Below are 18,203 nucleotides of genomic sequence, written 5' to 3'. Positions count from 1 at the left end.
GACTTTTTCTAGGCAGTTGTTTTTAGCCTTTTTGAAAACACTTTCTGAAGTGTATGACACCTTTTTGGCTAAAATATCAATACCAAAAGGCAGAGAGATAAGATCACCTGCACACAGAATGTATCTGCATGCTCCAGCTCTCCAAATCACAGCTGCAATATGTTTACCACTAGAACAATTACATTAAGTACTAAGTGATCACAACTGGAAAAAAATGGATCTTGACTTCACAGGGTGATGGAAAAGAATGCTGGGTTTTATTACCCAGAAGTACGGGAACATCTCCCGAATGTTACATCTAGTTCAAACCTAATTTCACATAACTGCCCTTTTTACAGTCAACTTTTGCTTTTTCTCATCCTTGTCTCGCACATCTTCACTAGAGCAGAACCTCTTATCCCAGTAATGGCAAAGATAAGATGGGTATTTCTTTCAATCCTTCAAGAACTGTTCAGTAACAAAAGGAGAGAAACTTACAGAATAAAACCCAAACCAAACCAAAACCAAAACCAACCAACCAACTTACCAAAAACAAAAAAGAGAAAAAAAGAGTCAAACTTATTCTACTCTTTCCTGAATACTTTTAATAGTTTTTTATATTCAGAAATTAAGGGGAACTTCCATTTGTTTGGAGACTCATTACCAGCCCTGTGTCTAGAGAAATCAAACTGATCTGGTAAGCCAACACAAAAAAGTCTAAGAATATTTGCTGTGCTCCTGAAATTCACAAAATTATAGGATTATTTGTGATGAAATGACACACAACTACTTCTAATAAGGAAAACCTTGCAACAATTTGACTTGTTTTTTCTTTTCCATTTAATTATTTGGCTTTTCTACTACAGGCTTGTTGAATATCATTTACTAAAATTTCCCTTTTATTTTCCCAAACACAACGTAAAATCACTATTATGAATTTTATTTTTTCATCTTTATTTTTTACCATTGTAATTTTCATTCATTCTCCTTGTTCTGCTTGATATGCTCCCTTCCATTCTGCATTCTTATCTTTATAATTTCCCTTTTGGTAGCCCAATCACATTTTCACTCCTCTCGGTCTCCTTCTGCTTAATCCATAATCTTCTCTTATCTCCTCTATTTTTAATTCTCCTCTTTGCTAGGAGTATGATCGTATTACATTTGTCCCAGTCTCTTCTTTCTCTTCTGCTCTACCTTGATACTTTCATTCTCATCTTGATTTGTTCAGTGTTCTCCTCTCTCTACATCTACCTACTGATGTATTCGCCATCCTTACAGATCTGACACTGACAGACAAATCTGGGACCTGACACCTGGAGCCGTATCTTCATTTAATAGTGGACTGATCCTGAAAACTCCTCAAAAGAAAATCCAGCATGGTAACAAGAAAAGATTTGTGGTATGTTTGATTTCTGTACTTGTCTTTGCAAAAGGATAAAGAGAGTCCTCAGGAGAAACATGGGAGCAAGGAAGAGCCTATGTAAGACTAAACCATGGGATTTGTGAGCTTCTTAAGTGTCAAAACAACCACTTGGTTACCCTCTATACAGGGGCAATACATAGTTCAAAGCTGGCACTTCAAGTTTAAAGACACACACACACAGACACACACACACAAGAACTTGTGTGGATTTCAGACAAAACTTACCCTATCTATCCTTGCAGTCAACTGCTTAAGTACCCGAGGACCTAACTGTTTTCATTCTTGGAGCTCATCATCTGTAGGCAATGGCCTAAGACACACAGGAGCAACTACAGTTTCAGAAATTCCTGCATTCTGTCTGATCTTCCCTTGTGCTTTCCCTGGCTCCCCTGGGATGTGAGCACTACTGTATCTTGCATGCAGGACTTTATAAAGCTATTGCATTGTAACATAATCAAATTCTATACTACCTCATGTTACATATTGATGGGTATTTCCTTGTCATATTTTGCTTATTTTTCAACATATTTGACTCTATGTAATCTCAGAAAATTATCCCTTATTCTCACCTGTTTTAGAAAACTACAACAGGTAAGCTACAGAACAGCAGAAATTAGGCTGAAGTGGATTCATCCAAAAATAATGTTTCTTAGTTTTGCAGCTTACAAATTCAATAAATCTAAAATGTCCAAAAATTAGGGAGCTGAAATGACCTGAACTCTTTTTCTTCTATATGAATCATATGAAAACGTGTTTTAAACAAACTCAGCTGTTTAAAGTCAAGTTTGTGAAAGGAATTTATAGATCCACTTGCATGGATCTATTGTGTGCTTCAAGAATGGTTTTTAACCTCATGCTTTCTCAGGCCTTTCTGAGGTATGTTTGTCTCCAGTGCCTCATCAACAAACATCATGACGCTTTTAATGAAAAAACCCAAGTTGCCAATCTCTAGCAAAATCTGAGATGAGTCAAAACTTCAAACAGTTCTGGGTTTTAGTGAAATTTCAAGGGAATCAAATTTTCAATCTTGCAGCAGACCTCCTCTCCCAGAAAGTAGTCTGTACCTAGATCTTCCCAGCTATGTAGTTATGAAAATACATCTAGGACTGCACAGAACACGAAGGAAAAATCTGAATCAAATGAGAATTCCAATGCGTTTGATGATGATGTAATGGTTAGAGAAGGTGCCAGTGATGACAGTTGAACGTCCCTTTGCCTTCCCAGCCCCCTTCATATATTCTCAGGCATAGGATGACAAAGGGAAGTCCACGGGTCACATGAACAGATATCGTAGACATATTATACTGTCTAAACTGCCTTCTCTACCTAATCAAATCACCCAACTTCACTCAATTCAATTCCTTACTCAGTAATTTTTTCTCACAGGCCTACCAAAACTCAACTACATTAACAAGCTCTATAAAGAAGAAAGAGCAAATATAAGGTCACAGGTTCTAATACCTATGGTCTCTCTGTTTTTCAAACAGCATATAGGGGAGGTAGAGCAAACCTTCAGCACCAAATTGCATGTTTAAAATTAGAACAGCTGCAGCATGATAATGAACAATAAAATTCTGCATTAAGTCCTCTGTGGTCTGGGAGACAATTCTTCCAGAAATCCACTGCTTAAAAGAAGAGTATTAGTTTCACAAAGTGGATCTACACAGCCTAAGGATTTTGTGTGGTCATCTTTCTCAGAAATATCACCATGCTTCAGCTATATGAATGGACCTAGTAGTGTAAAGTGGTTCTTGTAAGCTTCAGAAAGGCTAAAGAGTATATGCCTTAAAAGATTTAGAATAGGTCAAAAAGTTTATAAAAGATACAAAATAAAGCAAACTACTTCAACCTTTCTGATTTTTTTGAAGAGGTCTATTTCCAATTAAACATACACTGCCTTTACATCCTCTGGCTCAACATTCTGGTTTCAAATATGTTTTTGGTTACATATCCATATTTTTACATTATTCCTGGCTCTCCTGGAAATGGAATTGTTAAAAATCCAAGAAAAGGGCTATTTTTTTTTTCCCATATAACTGTTTCTGAAGAAGAAGGCGGTGGCTAATTTTATGAAGAGAAAAGAGTTTGCAATAGCAGAAAAATGTCTTCCTTTCTTCCTTTACAGCACAGGCTGGACTCCTGCTGGGTAGGTGACATTATATAGGCTTGTTATTCTCATTCCTTATGTTAGTGAAGTCCTTTTGCCTCATTTAATTCCTTTCACTTGCCTCTTTGCTTCTCTGAGGCTGTGTCTAATGCTATAAAACATCAGAAATCTAACAAGCAAGGGATCATCTTTTAAATTGTTAGAGAAAACATTAGATCTTTTTACAATTTAATCTATTATGGTAGCTGTTAACTCCAATTTGAACATCCCTGCCTCACTGACTAGACTTCATCTATTTCCAAAGCAAATTTTAAGAATGTAAAACCTCTTTCAGATTGTTACAGAGAACAGAAAATACTGGCAGCATTCTGACCAAGATTTTAGTAATCTGATGTATGAAGCTTTCAGTATAATATCTGTATTTAAAAATAAAATGTCATTAGCATGTGATCAGTATGTTTTCAAGGCCATTTGTCATGCAAATACCACACAAAGCTTATTTATTCTGCTCTTTGAACCACTACATTACCATTCTCTGACATATTCCTTCTTAACACATGCTGAGCACAAATTTTATTAATGATACATATGTGGTGTAAGACATGAAATGTACATGAAAGATACAAAATGATTATATGTTTCACCAAATGGTTATGCATACACAAGAACACGCTGTGAGTCCATGCTATGCTGTGCTGTGGTGTGCTACGCTATGTGTCACGTCCAGATTCTGATTCTGCTGACAAAATTATACACGCTCTTTTAAAGCAAAAACATACAACATTCTTATTAATTCACCCTTCATTCAAATTAAAAGTTTCATATATGCAATGTGCAATGATTGTTATATATAAAAATAATCTCTGTTTAATTGCTCCTCTGCCCCAGTAAGAGTATTCATATGAAGGAAAGTAAGCATTTGTGATGGAAGTGCTTGGCAACCATGCTGTAAGCTCTTCAAGGACTCGAGAATATTTCAGTCAGCAATAACAAGTCAGTTAATAGCAACAACTATATCACATGAAAGGAAGGCCTTAGTGCAAACAGAAGGAATGAACGGCATATTATAAAAATGCAAACATGAGTGAGGAGCCAAAAGGGAGAAGCTTTAAGGTAGGATTTTTGAAGATTCTGCAAGTGCTGGTAGAGGCCCTTTTATATAATATGAAGTAATTCTAGATGACACCTGTTAATGAGAAAGCATTTTTCTCTCTAATCACAAAATGAGTAAAACCCACAGCATGTCAACCTATTGGAGTGACTTTGTCTGAAAATGATTAACAGTTCTCAGACCAAATGTATTAGCTGAGTTGCTGTATTGGCAATTACTCTAATCTAACCATCTGTGGAGTAGCAGGAATGAATATTTTATGACTTGTAACTTCCAATGTACATTTTGTATACTTTCTTTTATTTTTCTGGTTCAAGGCACAACTGATGTGCCTATTGCATTACTCAGCAATATTCTGCAGAAATGGTAATGATTTACATGTTAGCAAATGACCAGGCCATTCTACAGCCCTTTAGAAAAAGAGTTGGCTAGTGTCCAGGAATGTTATAATTGGAGACTTTGCAATAGGTAATCTCTAGTAATTAGACGCTTCATTTATTTCCTTTCTCTGTTTATAGATTACAAGTAAGAAAAATACACTATCTGCACTTTCACATCTTGAATGATCATAAGATATCCACTGATTTTGAATCCAGTGACAATACTTGTGAAAATTGTTCTGCCTTTTTTTTTTTTTTTTTGGTCAAACATTTATTTGGAGAATATTTTTGGAAACATTGCATTACACCATTGTCACCCATTGGAAGGAAGATATAAGTTTACAATATTTTGGAAATAGCAGCTGTAAAAAGTACAAAAAACTTACAATGTACCGAAGACTTCTCAGGCATCAGGGAAAGGAGAAAAAGAAAATAAAAAAGTCCTTCTATTCCTTCTGAATAAAATTTAGCATTGAAACATAACACTTCAGAATGACTTAAATCAAGGAATATCATAGATGAGATGAGACTGGGAGAGGCACAAGAACTTTAGAAAAAGAATAATTAGATGCTAGGCCTACAATAACATGGCAGACTATCTCCTGAGAATAGATGCCTAATGACTTTTAGCTATTGTTACGAAGATAATCAATTAGAAGACATTATTTTAAACTGATTTTAGGTCTCAAAACCAGTAAGGACTTTTATGATATTTAGGGAAATCAAGTCCAAACTTGAAAAATCCCATATAAATTCTGAGTTCACTTTTAAAAAAAGAATTCCAAGGTAAATTATGGCTGTTCAGACTAAAACTTAAATCTTTTGTTCTAATCAGATAACCACATCCTTACATCCTGGACTCAGGGTTTCAGTGGGTGCTCATATGAATGTGAGGCATCAGCACACTCTTGGTGCACATAAGGCACAGCAGGTACTCGAGCTACATCAGAGCAGTGTGCCAAGTGTGGGGTTTTGTCTCATGCTCACTCTGTTCATCACTAGCGGGGCTGTAGCCCCAGGTTTGGGCAGTCCATGATGGATGAGGGGAAACTGGCAAGCATCCAGAGGAAAGATGCTAAGGTCTGTAGTGGCCTAGAGCATATGCCTAAGGAGGAGGGTTTGAGACAGCAGTGCTTGTTTAACCTTTTGAAAAGGAGTCTAAGGAGTCATCCTATACCTGTCCTACAACCATCTGCAGGGATGTTAAAAAGGTATCAGAGACATTTGACATTTTTTTCTTGATAGGGTGAGGTCCTCTGAAGGGAAGATGTCCAGTAATAGCAGTTTGTGGGCTTCAGAAAACACACTGGTGATGGGGTTGGAGAAAGTTTCTAAACCTTTTGCTGGAGTCCTTATAGATGGTTAAATACTAACTATTGGAGGTTATTGGCTAAATGAAGCTACAGACAAACTTACTCAGCATTGAAAATACTCTTCTTTGAGAAGAGACTCAGACTGGGGACCTTCAGAGGTCTATTCCAGTCTATGTGCAATCTGTCATTCTACAGACAGCTGTAGCTCTGTCTTGTGTTCAAGGCAATGAGACAGAGTTTAGTCTCTTGAGCACCAGAAGCAGTGAATCAGAAATCAGTAAACTGACAGTGGCAGATTACATCAGCCTGACACGCCATAGAGCCCTTCCTTCCTTTTGATGGAACAGTGTAAGCAGAGCATCAGAGATAGAAACACAACTGCCCTCCAAGTACTCCATCTCCCTTTCAAGCTGGGGCATTTTATTATGCTAAAATCTTATGCTCATTAATGCACTATTTTTGGAATAGGACGGACTCCACATTTCAATGTAAAAACTTTTACATGAACTATTGAATTAACCATGTAATGCTATACAAATAAACTCTATGCCAGAGATAGTTACAAAGATATCTTTCCTTCCTTCCAGTGTATATCTTCAAATGAACTCTGTGCCTTGAAAATTCTGCAAAAAGTCCAGGACCCAAAAATTTATATGAATTGGAAACCAGAAACATTTCTGATCAGATCACTTGGAATATTTCCTTTTGATCTTGAAGCCCTTTCAGAAAAGTTCTTCTTACTTTCAACATTTCGTGCTAAAAAATGACGCACTTTAAAACTCCAGGACTTTGAGACAACTTGAGGCTCACTTCAAGAGGTGGTTGCTGGGCTGTGTTAAAATAGTATTACTTTGTGAAAATAAGAAAAACCTGTGCTGAGCATTAAAGCATCAAATTGACCTCTAGGTAATTGCACAACTGAGTGAGTCTGTGCTGAATCTGCAGGCTCAGGGCCACAAATGTCACCCTCTGCTTGTCTGAAAAGCATTTTTTCATTCCTAAGTATTTGCTGAGGACAAGAAAAAAGAGCAATACAAGTGTTAATACCTAAAAAGGTAATGGAAAACAGAATACTCTGTAAAATATTTTCCCTAGTCTTCATAAGGGGCATAATTGGAGATTTTTCTTATTCTTCTTCTCCCTATTATTATCCTTGTTCTTATTCTTATTTTATAGTACATTTATTCAGGAAATTAGATACTGCTGAATGACTGAGAATGATGCCACATTAGGAACAAAAACAGCTGAAACTTTCATAATTACCTGACATATTTAATGATCTAATTTAGTCTTAAATTTTATAAAAGAGACTGCCACTGTCCTAGTCTATTTGAAGGGAATGTCATTTTCTGTGTCTTTAATATGTGAGAACAAGTTTAAAGCTTCCCTTTGTAAACAGTATGTGACCCCCAAATATCCAGACAAGCTATCACTGCACTGAAAAAAGACATAGCTAAAGCAATGGAAAATAAATAAGAGGAAATGACAAGCCTAGCATATAAAACTCAGGGAGGCTTAAAAATAAGAATAAAATCTACTTTTAGCACTATTGTCAAGAGGCAGGCTGTGAAAAAAAAGTTATCAAGTGTTTATGAGTTCCTAAATCTGTTTTCTAGAGCAGACTCTTTCTTTTAGTGATTAACTAACAATTGCACCTTCTCCTGACTCTCCCACAAAGAAAATTGTGATGCTGTCAGTGTTTTCCCCCACTCCACATGCTTGTAACTGGAATATGGTAAGTAAAGACATACATGCATGGCTGCACAGACTCCCATTTGGATAAAAATCCCTTGGCAGCAATGCTCTGTCATGCACAGGATGGAGGATCTACATTGCTCTGCTATAAATAAGGGTAAATAAAACATAAGAGATTTGCCATCTGTTTGGCTGACCCAAGAAGGCAGGTGGTCTTTCTCATCCATATGGTCAACTTCCTAATAACTAGAGGGTGGGCAGGACTCAGTCAACCTTATCTAAAGCCAGAAGAAACAAAATGTTGCAGAAACATTCTGGATGTCACTGAACCAAGATGTACAAATTTTATTGGCAACCTTCTTTTTGAACAATTTTTTCACACTTCTATTTTGAGGAAGTGTTGCAAGATCCAAGTATCTTTGTGTGCAGAAGAGAGAGAGGGAGGGAGTGGTTAAATGGTGGAGTCTCTGTCACAGAGGAAAGTGAAAAGGAGGATGCTTACTTTTGTGTGGGGGGGATACTGCAGAAAGAAACCAGAGAAGAGAAATTCTTCTTTTTTTGTAGATGTTTGAAGCATCAGGCAAGCATTTGATTTGAACCACCAAACATTGTAGTTTCATCCATCAGCCACTTTTTAAAAGATAAGCCTCTTGACCAAATCTGAATTAAGTTAAATCTCTCTAAAGAGATCTATTTTTTAAGATAAGATTTTGCCACCAAAACGTTGTTCTGTAAACTAAAAAACCTCACAGTTTGATTGTGGATACCTTCAAAATCACTTCTATTTATGACACAATTTTATGTATTTTCATGATATGCCCTTTTCAAATATGCCTTTTTGTTGCTGGTCAAACTAGGATTAGATTACGCTATCTTCATCTGCTAAGGAAGCTCCCAGACATGTACCTGCTGCTTATGATGCACACATTTTGTGCTCATCTACATAGTGTTACCTGAGAAAAAGCAATATAACTGTGATATCCTAAAAACAATAAGCCTGTCATGACCGGAGTTCATGCAGTGGTGCTGAAGGCTGTAAGAGGCATGTAATTTTAATTTAAGCACAGATTACGTTCATCATATACAAAACTTTATCAAGCATGAATAACATTCTAGGTTATGTTCACCCAATTAGGCCTGCCTGTAATTCCTTGTTATCTGATGTCTGAGAGCTAAATGCTTTTCTTAGTCTCGTTCCATTTTCATGTGCCTATGTCATGAAAAGTTTCACCATTCCTCAAAATTGCATGTTTAAAGAGAGTTATTAGCAGAAAGATTGCATATTATCAGTTTTGAAAAACTAGATCTGTTTTCACTCCAAAAGAAATCTTACGGAGGTACAACAGGGATGATTGTTTGTGAGACTAAAAACAGAATTGAAATTAAGTCCCATCTCTAAGTATGTGTACACCACATCAAGCATCAAGCATGGGTACACTACAGAAATAATACTGGTATTGAGATATCATATTTTATTTAATCCATGCAGAAGTGCTTATTAGGTGACTATTTTTTCTTTTAGGTAGGAAACTGGTACATGAAACGAAAAAATATAACTTTGAGAGAAAAAAACTGAGCCTTCAATCTGGTCATGATGAGGTATCATCAGGGTTGCAAGAGACGAAGTGAAAGGAGCACCTAACCTCTTAGCTCAGCTTCTGGCTTTGGCTAATGACAGCTGCCTAGTGCAAAGGTATAGTAATACTTCTGTGGAACACTCCCATCGCCTATAAATATCAGTGTCTCTTCAACCTGCAAGACATTTATAATAAAAAACTCTCCCCTTTGTTTTGTCACTCTTTTCTTTAACTGTACTAATTTCACCTTATTCTTTACTGAATGAAGGAGAACTGAACTGTACACAGTTCTAAGGAAGAGAGGCTACTAAACACCTGAGTAGAATCTGAATCTTATCAAATACTGCTTGAATCTTAGCAGAAACCAATCCAGTTATTTGTGCTGTGCCTTTACCCACTGCACTCGATACCAAAATTTTATTATCTTTGTTCATCATTATTTGTTTTCCTTAGCTCATGGTCACTATAGACAGTAGAACTGCTCTCTCAGATATGCAGAATTATTTCTTCTTTATACTGAGTGGTTTTTGTAATAATAAAGTAACACAAGCAACGAGTTACTCACTTGTATTTATCTTCTGAAGTGAGATGTGCTTTTCCAGGTGTCTACGAAGCTTTACCTCTGCTCCATATTTACCAGTAGTACCATTGTCAGCCAAAATAAAATGAGAATGCATGCTGTTCAACACTGTCAGCTTGCTCATGGGATTGGACATCGTCTGGTATGGTCGGACCACCTGCATTTTAGAGACAGAGCAAAAAGAAGGTACACTAAACAGAAAAGAGCCTCTGAACTAAGTCAGTTACAAGATAGGAGCTGACAAGATGAAACAAAAGAAAAAAATCAAAATTCAGGTACTGCAATTGAGTATTACTCTCTTTTATGTGTAAAGTAGAAAATGACCTTAACACCGCTCTTTCAGATGCAGACACAGCTTAAAGGATTTTCCATGGTAATCTGTTTCAATTGCATCAACGTCCACTGCTTCCTTCAAAATCCAGTGCTCCAGAGGTCTGAGTGACTATACACACACACACTGTATACCCTGTCTGCTGCTGACTATCCAGAGCATTGCTGTTAAATCTCACCTTGCCTTGACCAAATTCTTTGATTCTTCCTTCACAGATCCCACCCAGCATCATGCCTCCAATGTTGGCTCACCCAGAACCACCAGCACTGGAGACACACAAATACAGGTGAGTTCCACTCTTAGAGAGGTGTACACAAGATATTAAATCACATTTTCAATTTTCTTGGAAAAACTATTGGCCAACTCATAGCATCAGTAAAAGGGCAGTTGTTCATATTCACAACAGCTTAAGAAAGTTTATTTTCAGTGGGGAGTTTACTTTAGATTTGATTTTATCAGGAGAAATGGTGCAGCAGACTGAGCAGCTCTTAGCTCCTTAAGTGAGTGCCTATTGACATAAGGTATATTGTACCAACATGGCAAGAGAATGGTGGTGTGTCAAGGCATCCTGACTGATACTTCAAAGGTTTTCTAGCAATACTTTTCCCTGCCTTTCTTATGTATGTCTCATCTTTTTGGACAGATAAAACCAAAAATCTATAAAAAAAAGTCCTAGCTGAAGAAATGCTGTAAAGACTTGTTAGAAGAATCAGCTGGGCTATCCTTCATTTGCAAGGAATATTCTTCAGAGTTCTGAGATGGTTCATTTTTCAGGTCTTGTGCTTTTAATGCACAAATATGTACACTTAAATTTGACATAAATGCTTGCAGACAGAAATATAATAAATTATTGATTTATTCATAAGCTCTTCTCCCTCTGTAATTCTAAAGAGATCTCTAATTGAGACACAATTCTTTAAAAATAATATGTGTTAGCAATTCTTTAGCCAGAGATCTCTCTATATACATTATTTTCCCTTGTGAATGTCTGACTAACTTTGATCAACTCTTAGCCAGCAAGGAAAAATACACAGACTTCTTTTGCTGTTATAAACTATCATGCAAAGGGTACTCTGTAAGCTCTTCATCCTGCAAAAGGGAGGGAATAGGTCTGAGAAGACCTAGAGGGTAGCTGGCCAACAGCAGAGCAGTATACTACACTCTGTGAGAACAGGTAATAGCTCTGGCTCATATTTTTTTATGTTGTCTCTTTTGATGCCTCATTCATAACAATTTATTCTACAGCTGCATATGACAACAAATATCACTACACTGCCAGATGCATTTAATAGCTAGCTTCTACAGATATAGAAAGTATGTACCCCCTGTCACTGTCAGAAAGAAAAAGCAAGTTCTTTCTCACATCCCTAAGAATCAAATCAAATCAAATCAATATAGTGCAGAACTTTTAAACTGATACCCACTCCATCTCTCAATAAATGGACACCAGCAAGGCCTTACATCAGAGGAATCCCTTGAGTTGCCCATTCATTGTATGAGTACAGGCCACTGTGCAGACAATTCTACTGACAGCCTGTGGTTTGCTCCTGAGAGCCACAGCTCAAAACCTTCTAACTGTGACAGCTTGATCTGCAGTTCTAATGAGTTGCAGTACTGAAGCCTTCATATATTAACTCAATAATGGTGCTGCAGAAGAGATTAGAAGGCTATGATTTTGTTCTGTGTTTAGTTACAAGGTGAGTTACATTATTAATACATTTTATGGATGTGAAAATGAGACTACAGTTTCTTTCAACTGAACTGTTCACAGCATGCACAATTCAACATCTGAATTAATTTATTTTAACAAAAAAATTTCTCAAAACACACTGTCAAGACTCTTCCTGAGAAAAGGATAAACAAAATCTTCAGGAACATCCTAGGCTTTGAGGCTACCTCCTTGAGGTTACTTGCTCTTCCACAACACTCAGCAGATTTTTGATATCTGACTCCTGTTTCCATTTCTCTGTTTTTTTAAACACCTTGCATTTTACGGGCAAGTTAAATAGCTGGAAAAACTTTGAGTTTAAGCTGTCCTCTCATCCTCTTTTTACAGCCATAGAATCATATAATGCTTTGTGCTGGAAGTGACCTTAAAGATCACTCAGCTGACCTTAAAGACCTCCCACTATGGGCAGGGACACCCTCCACTAGACCAGACTGCTCAAAGTCCCATCCAATCTTGCAATGAGAATAAGGAGAGTAGGGAAAAATGTCCCTTAACATCTTCCTTTGCAGAGCTGAAAGGAATAATTTCTGCTCAAGACAGTCCCTCCAAAGACAGTTTAATGAATGTGACAGCAGCTATGCTGTGGAGCAGTACTCATGCTGCATGGGCTGAGGGAATTCTGTCAAGAAGTGAGTGGCTGGACTGACCTCAGCCCTTGCCTTGGCACACTGAGGTGGCAGGAAAATTGAATGAAAAGCATTGCTGTTCTCCTTAGATTCCCCATAGGCACATGACACTCAACATAGAGACAGCATTCGAAAAATCTCTCAGGGTAACTCACCATGACAACGAGCCTGCAAGTGCCATGTGAACCAGTGCATGAATCTGAGCAGTCTATGTGGAGGCAAAGAATTTGAGACAAGCAGTAAGGTCAAGGTAGTGATGGAAAAAGAAAGAGATGCATGCTTTTCTTCTCAAGGAGTAGCAACTGTTGTTTAAATCAAGCCATTTCTGCAGCCCTGTTGCTCTGGAGCATACCAGGGAACAGAGTAGTTTCTGATTTAATTCAGATGTTCCTGGAAGTATCATGGTCCAAATTTTCCACATATCCTACAAATATGCCAGTTCTTATCTTTGCCTCTGGTCTCCTATTGAGGTGAATTGGAATTAAAGCCAAATGGGGACGGAAAAGTAAAGACATGCATGCTACAGTGACTTACAAAGTGTACTGTTTTGGAAGGGAGAATAGCTGTGTGTAGGAAGAAACTCGTTTGTAATCACAATTTTCTACAAGACTGAGCAAGCCACTTTACTTTCTGAATTCTATTAGAAAAAATGGGGAAATAAGGCAACTAACTCCCTTGTGTTCTTTGTTTTTAAATTAGAAACTGAGAGTGTTAGGACTTGCACTATTTTCTGCTATATTGCTTTTATAGTACTGGAGCAAGACGTGTCTTTAGGGATCTTTAATCATCACAATATAACAAATAGCAAACCACAATAATATTTTCTTTAGCTTGGTCCGTTTTCTTTAAGGGTGTGAGGAAGTCCCCCAGGATTCCCAAAGGCTGACTGATTTAGAAGGGCTGGTAAATACAGTTAAATCCCCCAGCTATGGCTTCTGGGTCCATAAGGCCAGGCAGGCATGGGCTGAGGCATTAGCAGAGGAGCATCTCTGCTGAGCATGCCTCACCTGCCATGAGGCACAGGAAGGCCACATGCACTGGGGCATGTGCAACCACCACAGCTCCCCCTCTGCGCCCCCTATCCCTCCAAACCCCATGACTACAACAGAATTCTGCCTCTATCTGATGCTGGAAGGGTATGTTTTTATAACTCTGCAGTTCTGATCATAATTTAACCAGACACAGTGCATATAGGCATAAATCCACATCGATGCAGAGTTCACCAAGTCTTTTACTACTGGTTGACTTTCCCCCCCTGCCCCCCCCACCCCGCCCCTTGTATAATCCTTTGTGGTCTTTGTTTCTTGCTTAATGATGATTCATTTTACATGCTTATGGTACCATTCTATTTACATTTCCCCTTCTCGGGTCATTTCACAGCATTCACCTCTAATGAGCCAGTCAATATAACACACTTTGATTTTTAAAAAGCTTCCAAAACAGCTTCCTCACCAAATACTTCTAAAGAAACTGCATGCATTGAATAAGAGAGAAAAGTCTTTTGAGGCATAAGTAATTGAGGAAAGCTGGGGGGAAGGGTGGGAAAACAGTGAGAAGGAAAAGGTAATTTTTCTGAAGACTCTTACCAAGAAGATTTAGTGACATAAATGGCTACCTCAAGCTGTGTTATATTCCATTCAACATAGGTGTATAGGTGCAAGGGATTTGTGATCAATTAAAGGGTGAAAGGCTTACAAATATTTCAGTGGACTAAAGTCTTCATAAAGCAGCTTGATGAGGCAATAAAGTGGAAGATGAAATTCGATATCAGTAAGCATGAAGCAGTATCATTTACATGTGCATTAGAGATGGACAAAACCAGAAGTGCTTCAGCATCACATCATGCCATTGATCAATACATTTTTAAAACTATTAGGGGCCAGGAGGTTGAGAGGATAAATTTTATTTTGTCAATCAAAGGCATATTTTGAAATATTTTTGTCCTTATTGATGTCCCTGTAATTGTATCAGTAACCCTACTGATACAATTGTGTCTGCGCTAATAGAAGACCCAAATTAGTTCTTACTTTATATTAAACTTTTTTTCATTCTCTATCTGATGATCAGAGTAAGTATTAGTTCTGTTATGATTTAATCAGATTTTTTTAAAAAAAATAGTTTACTTTTAAAATAAAATTACAGTATGACTTCTTGGTTTCCTGTTAAATTGGAAGAATATTTAGAGGAAAGCTTTGCTTAAAGAAATCAGAAGTCAGGGGAGCTGCTCCACTTGGCTGGAACACCTGGGCAATAAAGTTCTTTTTTTAAATCTTTTTCTGCAAAAGAAGGCTCCAGATCCCCTTAAACAAGCAGTGGCTACCTGACAACTGAGACAGCTTTGCAACAGGAGGAAAAAAGTAATAAACGAAAAGCAATGTTCCAAAATTCATGGCTAATTTTATGTTTTGTTAACTTCTTTCTGCTATGTTTCCAGAACCCCATATCTAATTATTAAAGACTCTTTATTTGAAAGTGATATGTACATTACACTTCTCTAGGAAGATACAATGCATCCTTGTGCTTAGCTTTTTCTGCTAATGACCTTCTGCACTGCACCTCAGCAGAGCTCATCAGTGACTCAGAATTACTGTGTCAAAATCTGATCTGGCTTCTTTGTGTGGTATTCATAAAAATCTCCATGGTCCTCCTAACAGCTATATTTTCATAGTAAATTGCCATAAACTCCAGTTGGATAATTTGCTTTATAATCATTATAACTCTTCTGACTTAAGAGATACTTGAATCTTCTTCCCCTTCCCAACTTGGTCATGGATACAGAATACAGAGAAGAATGAGTTAGACTAATAAAGAGAAGAAAGAAGTTCTTTATGCAGATTGAAAACTGTATCTCTTCCAGTCACAGTTAGTCACTGGTTCTTAGATAGATTTCTTAGGAATGAAACAGAAGTGAGAAAAAAAACAAGTTCAGAAAAGCTTCAGGTAACAAATAACCAGCATAGACAAATTACTCATGTATTTAAAATTAAGGAGTTAATCTTACTGTATTAATGTAGAGTTTCAAAAGAGAGGAGTTGTATGATAAAACCAGGAGAAACACCAGCCCTGTCCTTCAGAAAGTGGCTGAAGATGAATTATTTGAGGTCACTCTTATCTACAATACTCAATAATACCTTTCAAAATTGCATCAATAAAAATGTATGGGAGGGAATATATTCTAAGGAGGATAGCCTGCAATTTTGTATTTAACCAATGCATTACAGTATTGTTTGAAAATAAAGCAGATTTCAAGTTTTGCTATCACTGTTTTCTTAAGCACCTTTCCAGGTTTACAGAGTTCTAAGGATGAAGGTTTGATATATTTTCAAGAATTGCTTTTAATGAATTGCCCTTATAATTTATTTTTAAAAAACATACAGTGCAGGAATTTTTATTGCTGTCATGTCAAAACCCGCCATCAACCGTAATGGAAAACTTGTGTATATATTGACTTTTTGCTGCAGACAATAATTCTAAGAGGAATTGCTAAGTGAGGGATGGAGAGGACAGGAAAAAAACCTGGAAGATTTATAGACACTAGAGGTAATCTATGGCTATATAGGTCTTACATCTTTGCCAATCAGATCCTCTTGATTTTCCACAATCCCCCAAGGAGCGATTCCGATGGTGCAGATCTTCCCTCGAGATTTTGAGGCGTGATCCTTTAGGGCATCTCCAACATGCCGAATGACCCCTGGCAAAGAAACAGCATAAAAGGGAAATTCATAATTATGTCTTTTCTGTTCAATATCATGTGGATTTAGTATAGACTTGTTTTTTTAGGGAATACCTGTGTCTATCCTTACAATTAAGTAAAGCTATGAATACATTCCTATTTCTTATTATTATTTTGTGTGAATCTATTTTATTGAATTCAAAAATTACTACATGAAGCAATAAAAAAATTACACAGCTTTAGAAAAAAGAATGGAAATGTTGACAGTTGACTGCAGCGTATTTATCTGCACTTGTGCTCACATGTGCATTTGTGTATTTCCAAGCACACAAAGAAGCATAGGAATTAATTGTGCTCCCCACCCCCCACCCCCCAACTCCTTCAGAAGTGCAGCTTGTACACAAATCCTCCAATCAAGGATGAAAATGTGAAAACACCATTTATGCTTCTCTGTGATTAAGCTATTTTTCCACTCTTTCCAAACAAACTCAGTCACCTGAGATAGCTTCCAGCAGAGTATTAGAAACCACCCTGGGAATCAGTGAGAAAACAGAAATTAGTACAGAGACATGGCTCTCCAGCAATAGCTGCTCTCCAGCACTCTTCCAAGCCCTGCTTGCCTACCCGAGACCCTAGATTTGGCAGTATTTCTGCAGTATCTCAGTGCAAAGGACAAGTGTCATTCATCCTTCCTTTTAATAAAATAATCTTTTAAAATCTGTCTTTTAGCAACTATTTTCAGGATATGGCTGCACTGAAGCAGATCTGTGGATTTGCTGCAGATGCTATCTGGTTCTCAGTTGCAGTTTCCGTATTGTTCAAATTTCATGATTTCAAGATGACTGGATGGAAATTACAGTCACAGAATTGTTAGGATTTTGGCTGTACTTTTGTGAACTGCAAATGACCAGGGTAAGAAAACTCCCCACAACCTAATAGATCCTCTATGTCCTTGAATCTAGTATTCTTCCTGTGGTGGAAAGTTAAAGAAACTCCAACCCTGTACCTGCCATCAGCTATGAATTAAGCTATGATCCAACAGCCTAAAGGATTTAAAGCAGAAAATCTCTCCAGAGCACAAAAATTCCTGCTGTTTAGAATAATCAACTTTCAGCATGACATGAATATTCAGAACAACAGTCATGTTTCTAACCAGATTTGCTCTCTCTCTCCCACATCCCTGATTTTCAGTCCAACTGCAGTATTTCAGGACTTTTCAGTTATAATTTCCTTAAGAGAAACCCAATTTTAAAAGTCACCTTCAACAAAAGAGACTGTACCAAGAAATTCTCAATTGTTATGGTTTCAGAAATAATTTTCAGCTATGTAGCTTGAAAACATAGTCCCAGGGCAATGAACTGCTTTCCTCCAGAAATTAAAGACAACAATGAGAGATGACTGATATTACAGAACCACTTCTGGAATTGTATGTTTTTAAAACAGCAGAGAGCCACTTGAACTACATTGTTTGGTCTAGGTAGTTTCTGACTACAGGAAAAACAGTTCTTTTCAACAGTATTTATGATGACTTTCTTGGTTCATTTTTACTGTTTTGACATTTGCAGCTATGAGGATTTGAAAAATGGTGGGAAGCAGTTGTGTATTTGCCAAGTGCAAGTGCTACTGTATGTCCTTTAAAAAGAAATAAATCTGCAGTTTGATTTCTACAGTTGCTGCGG

General features: G+C 37.3%; 1 protein-coding gene across 3 annotated transcripts in view; it reads right to left on the bottom strand.

The window, feature by feature from the left end:
- TRPM3 (transient receptor potential cation channel subfamily M member 3) overlaps nucleotides 1–18,203 on the bottom strand; it is a gene marked incomplete at both ends in the record, with an annotated part of 383,951 nt that overhangs the window by 102,013 nt on the left and 263,735 nt on the right. For all 3 annotated transcript variants that reach the window (XM_083884288.1, XM_083884289.1, XM_083884290.1), the window contains 2 exons: nucleotides 10,151–10,322; nucleotides 16,418–16,542. In XM_083884288.1, coding sequence (XP_083740414.1) covers nucleotides 10,151–10,322; nucleotides 16,418–16,542 — 297 coding nt within the window. The remainder of the gene's footprint in view (nucleotides 1–10,150; nucleotides 10,323–16,417; nucleotides 16,543–18,203) is intronic.

This window comes from Zosterops lateralis, assembly GCF_965231275.1.
Source record: "Zosterops lateralis genome assembly, chromosome: Z".
NCBI classification, from domain to species: Eukaryota; Metazoa; Chordata; class Aves; order Passeriformes; family Zosteropidae; genus Zosterops; species Zosterops lateralis.
The sequence above is the reverse complement of the archived record's forward strand: the minus strand, read 5'-3'. Positions and strand labels throughout refer to the sequence as shown.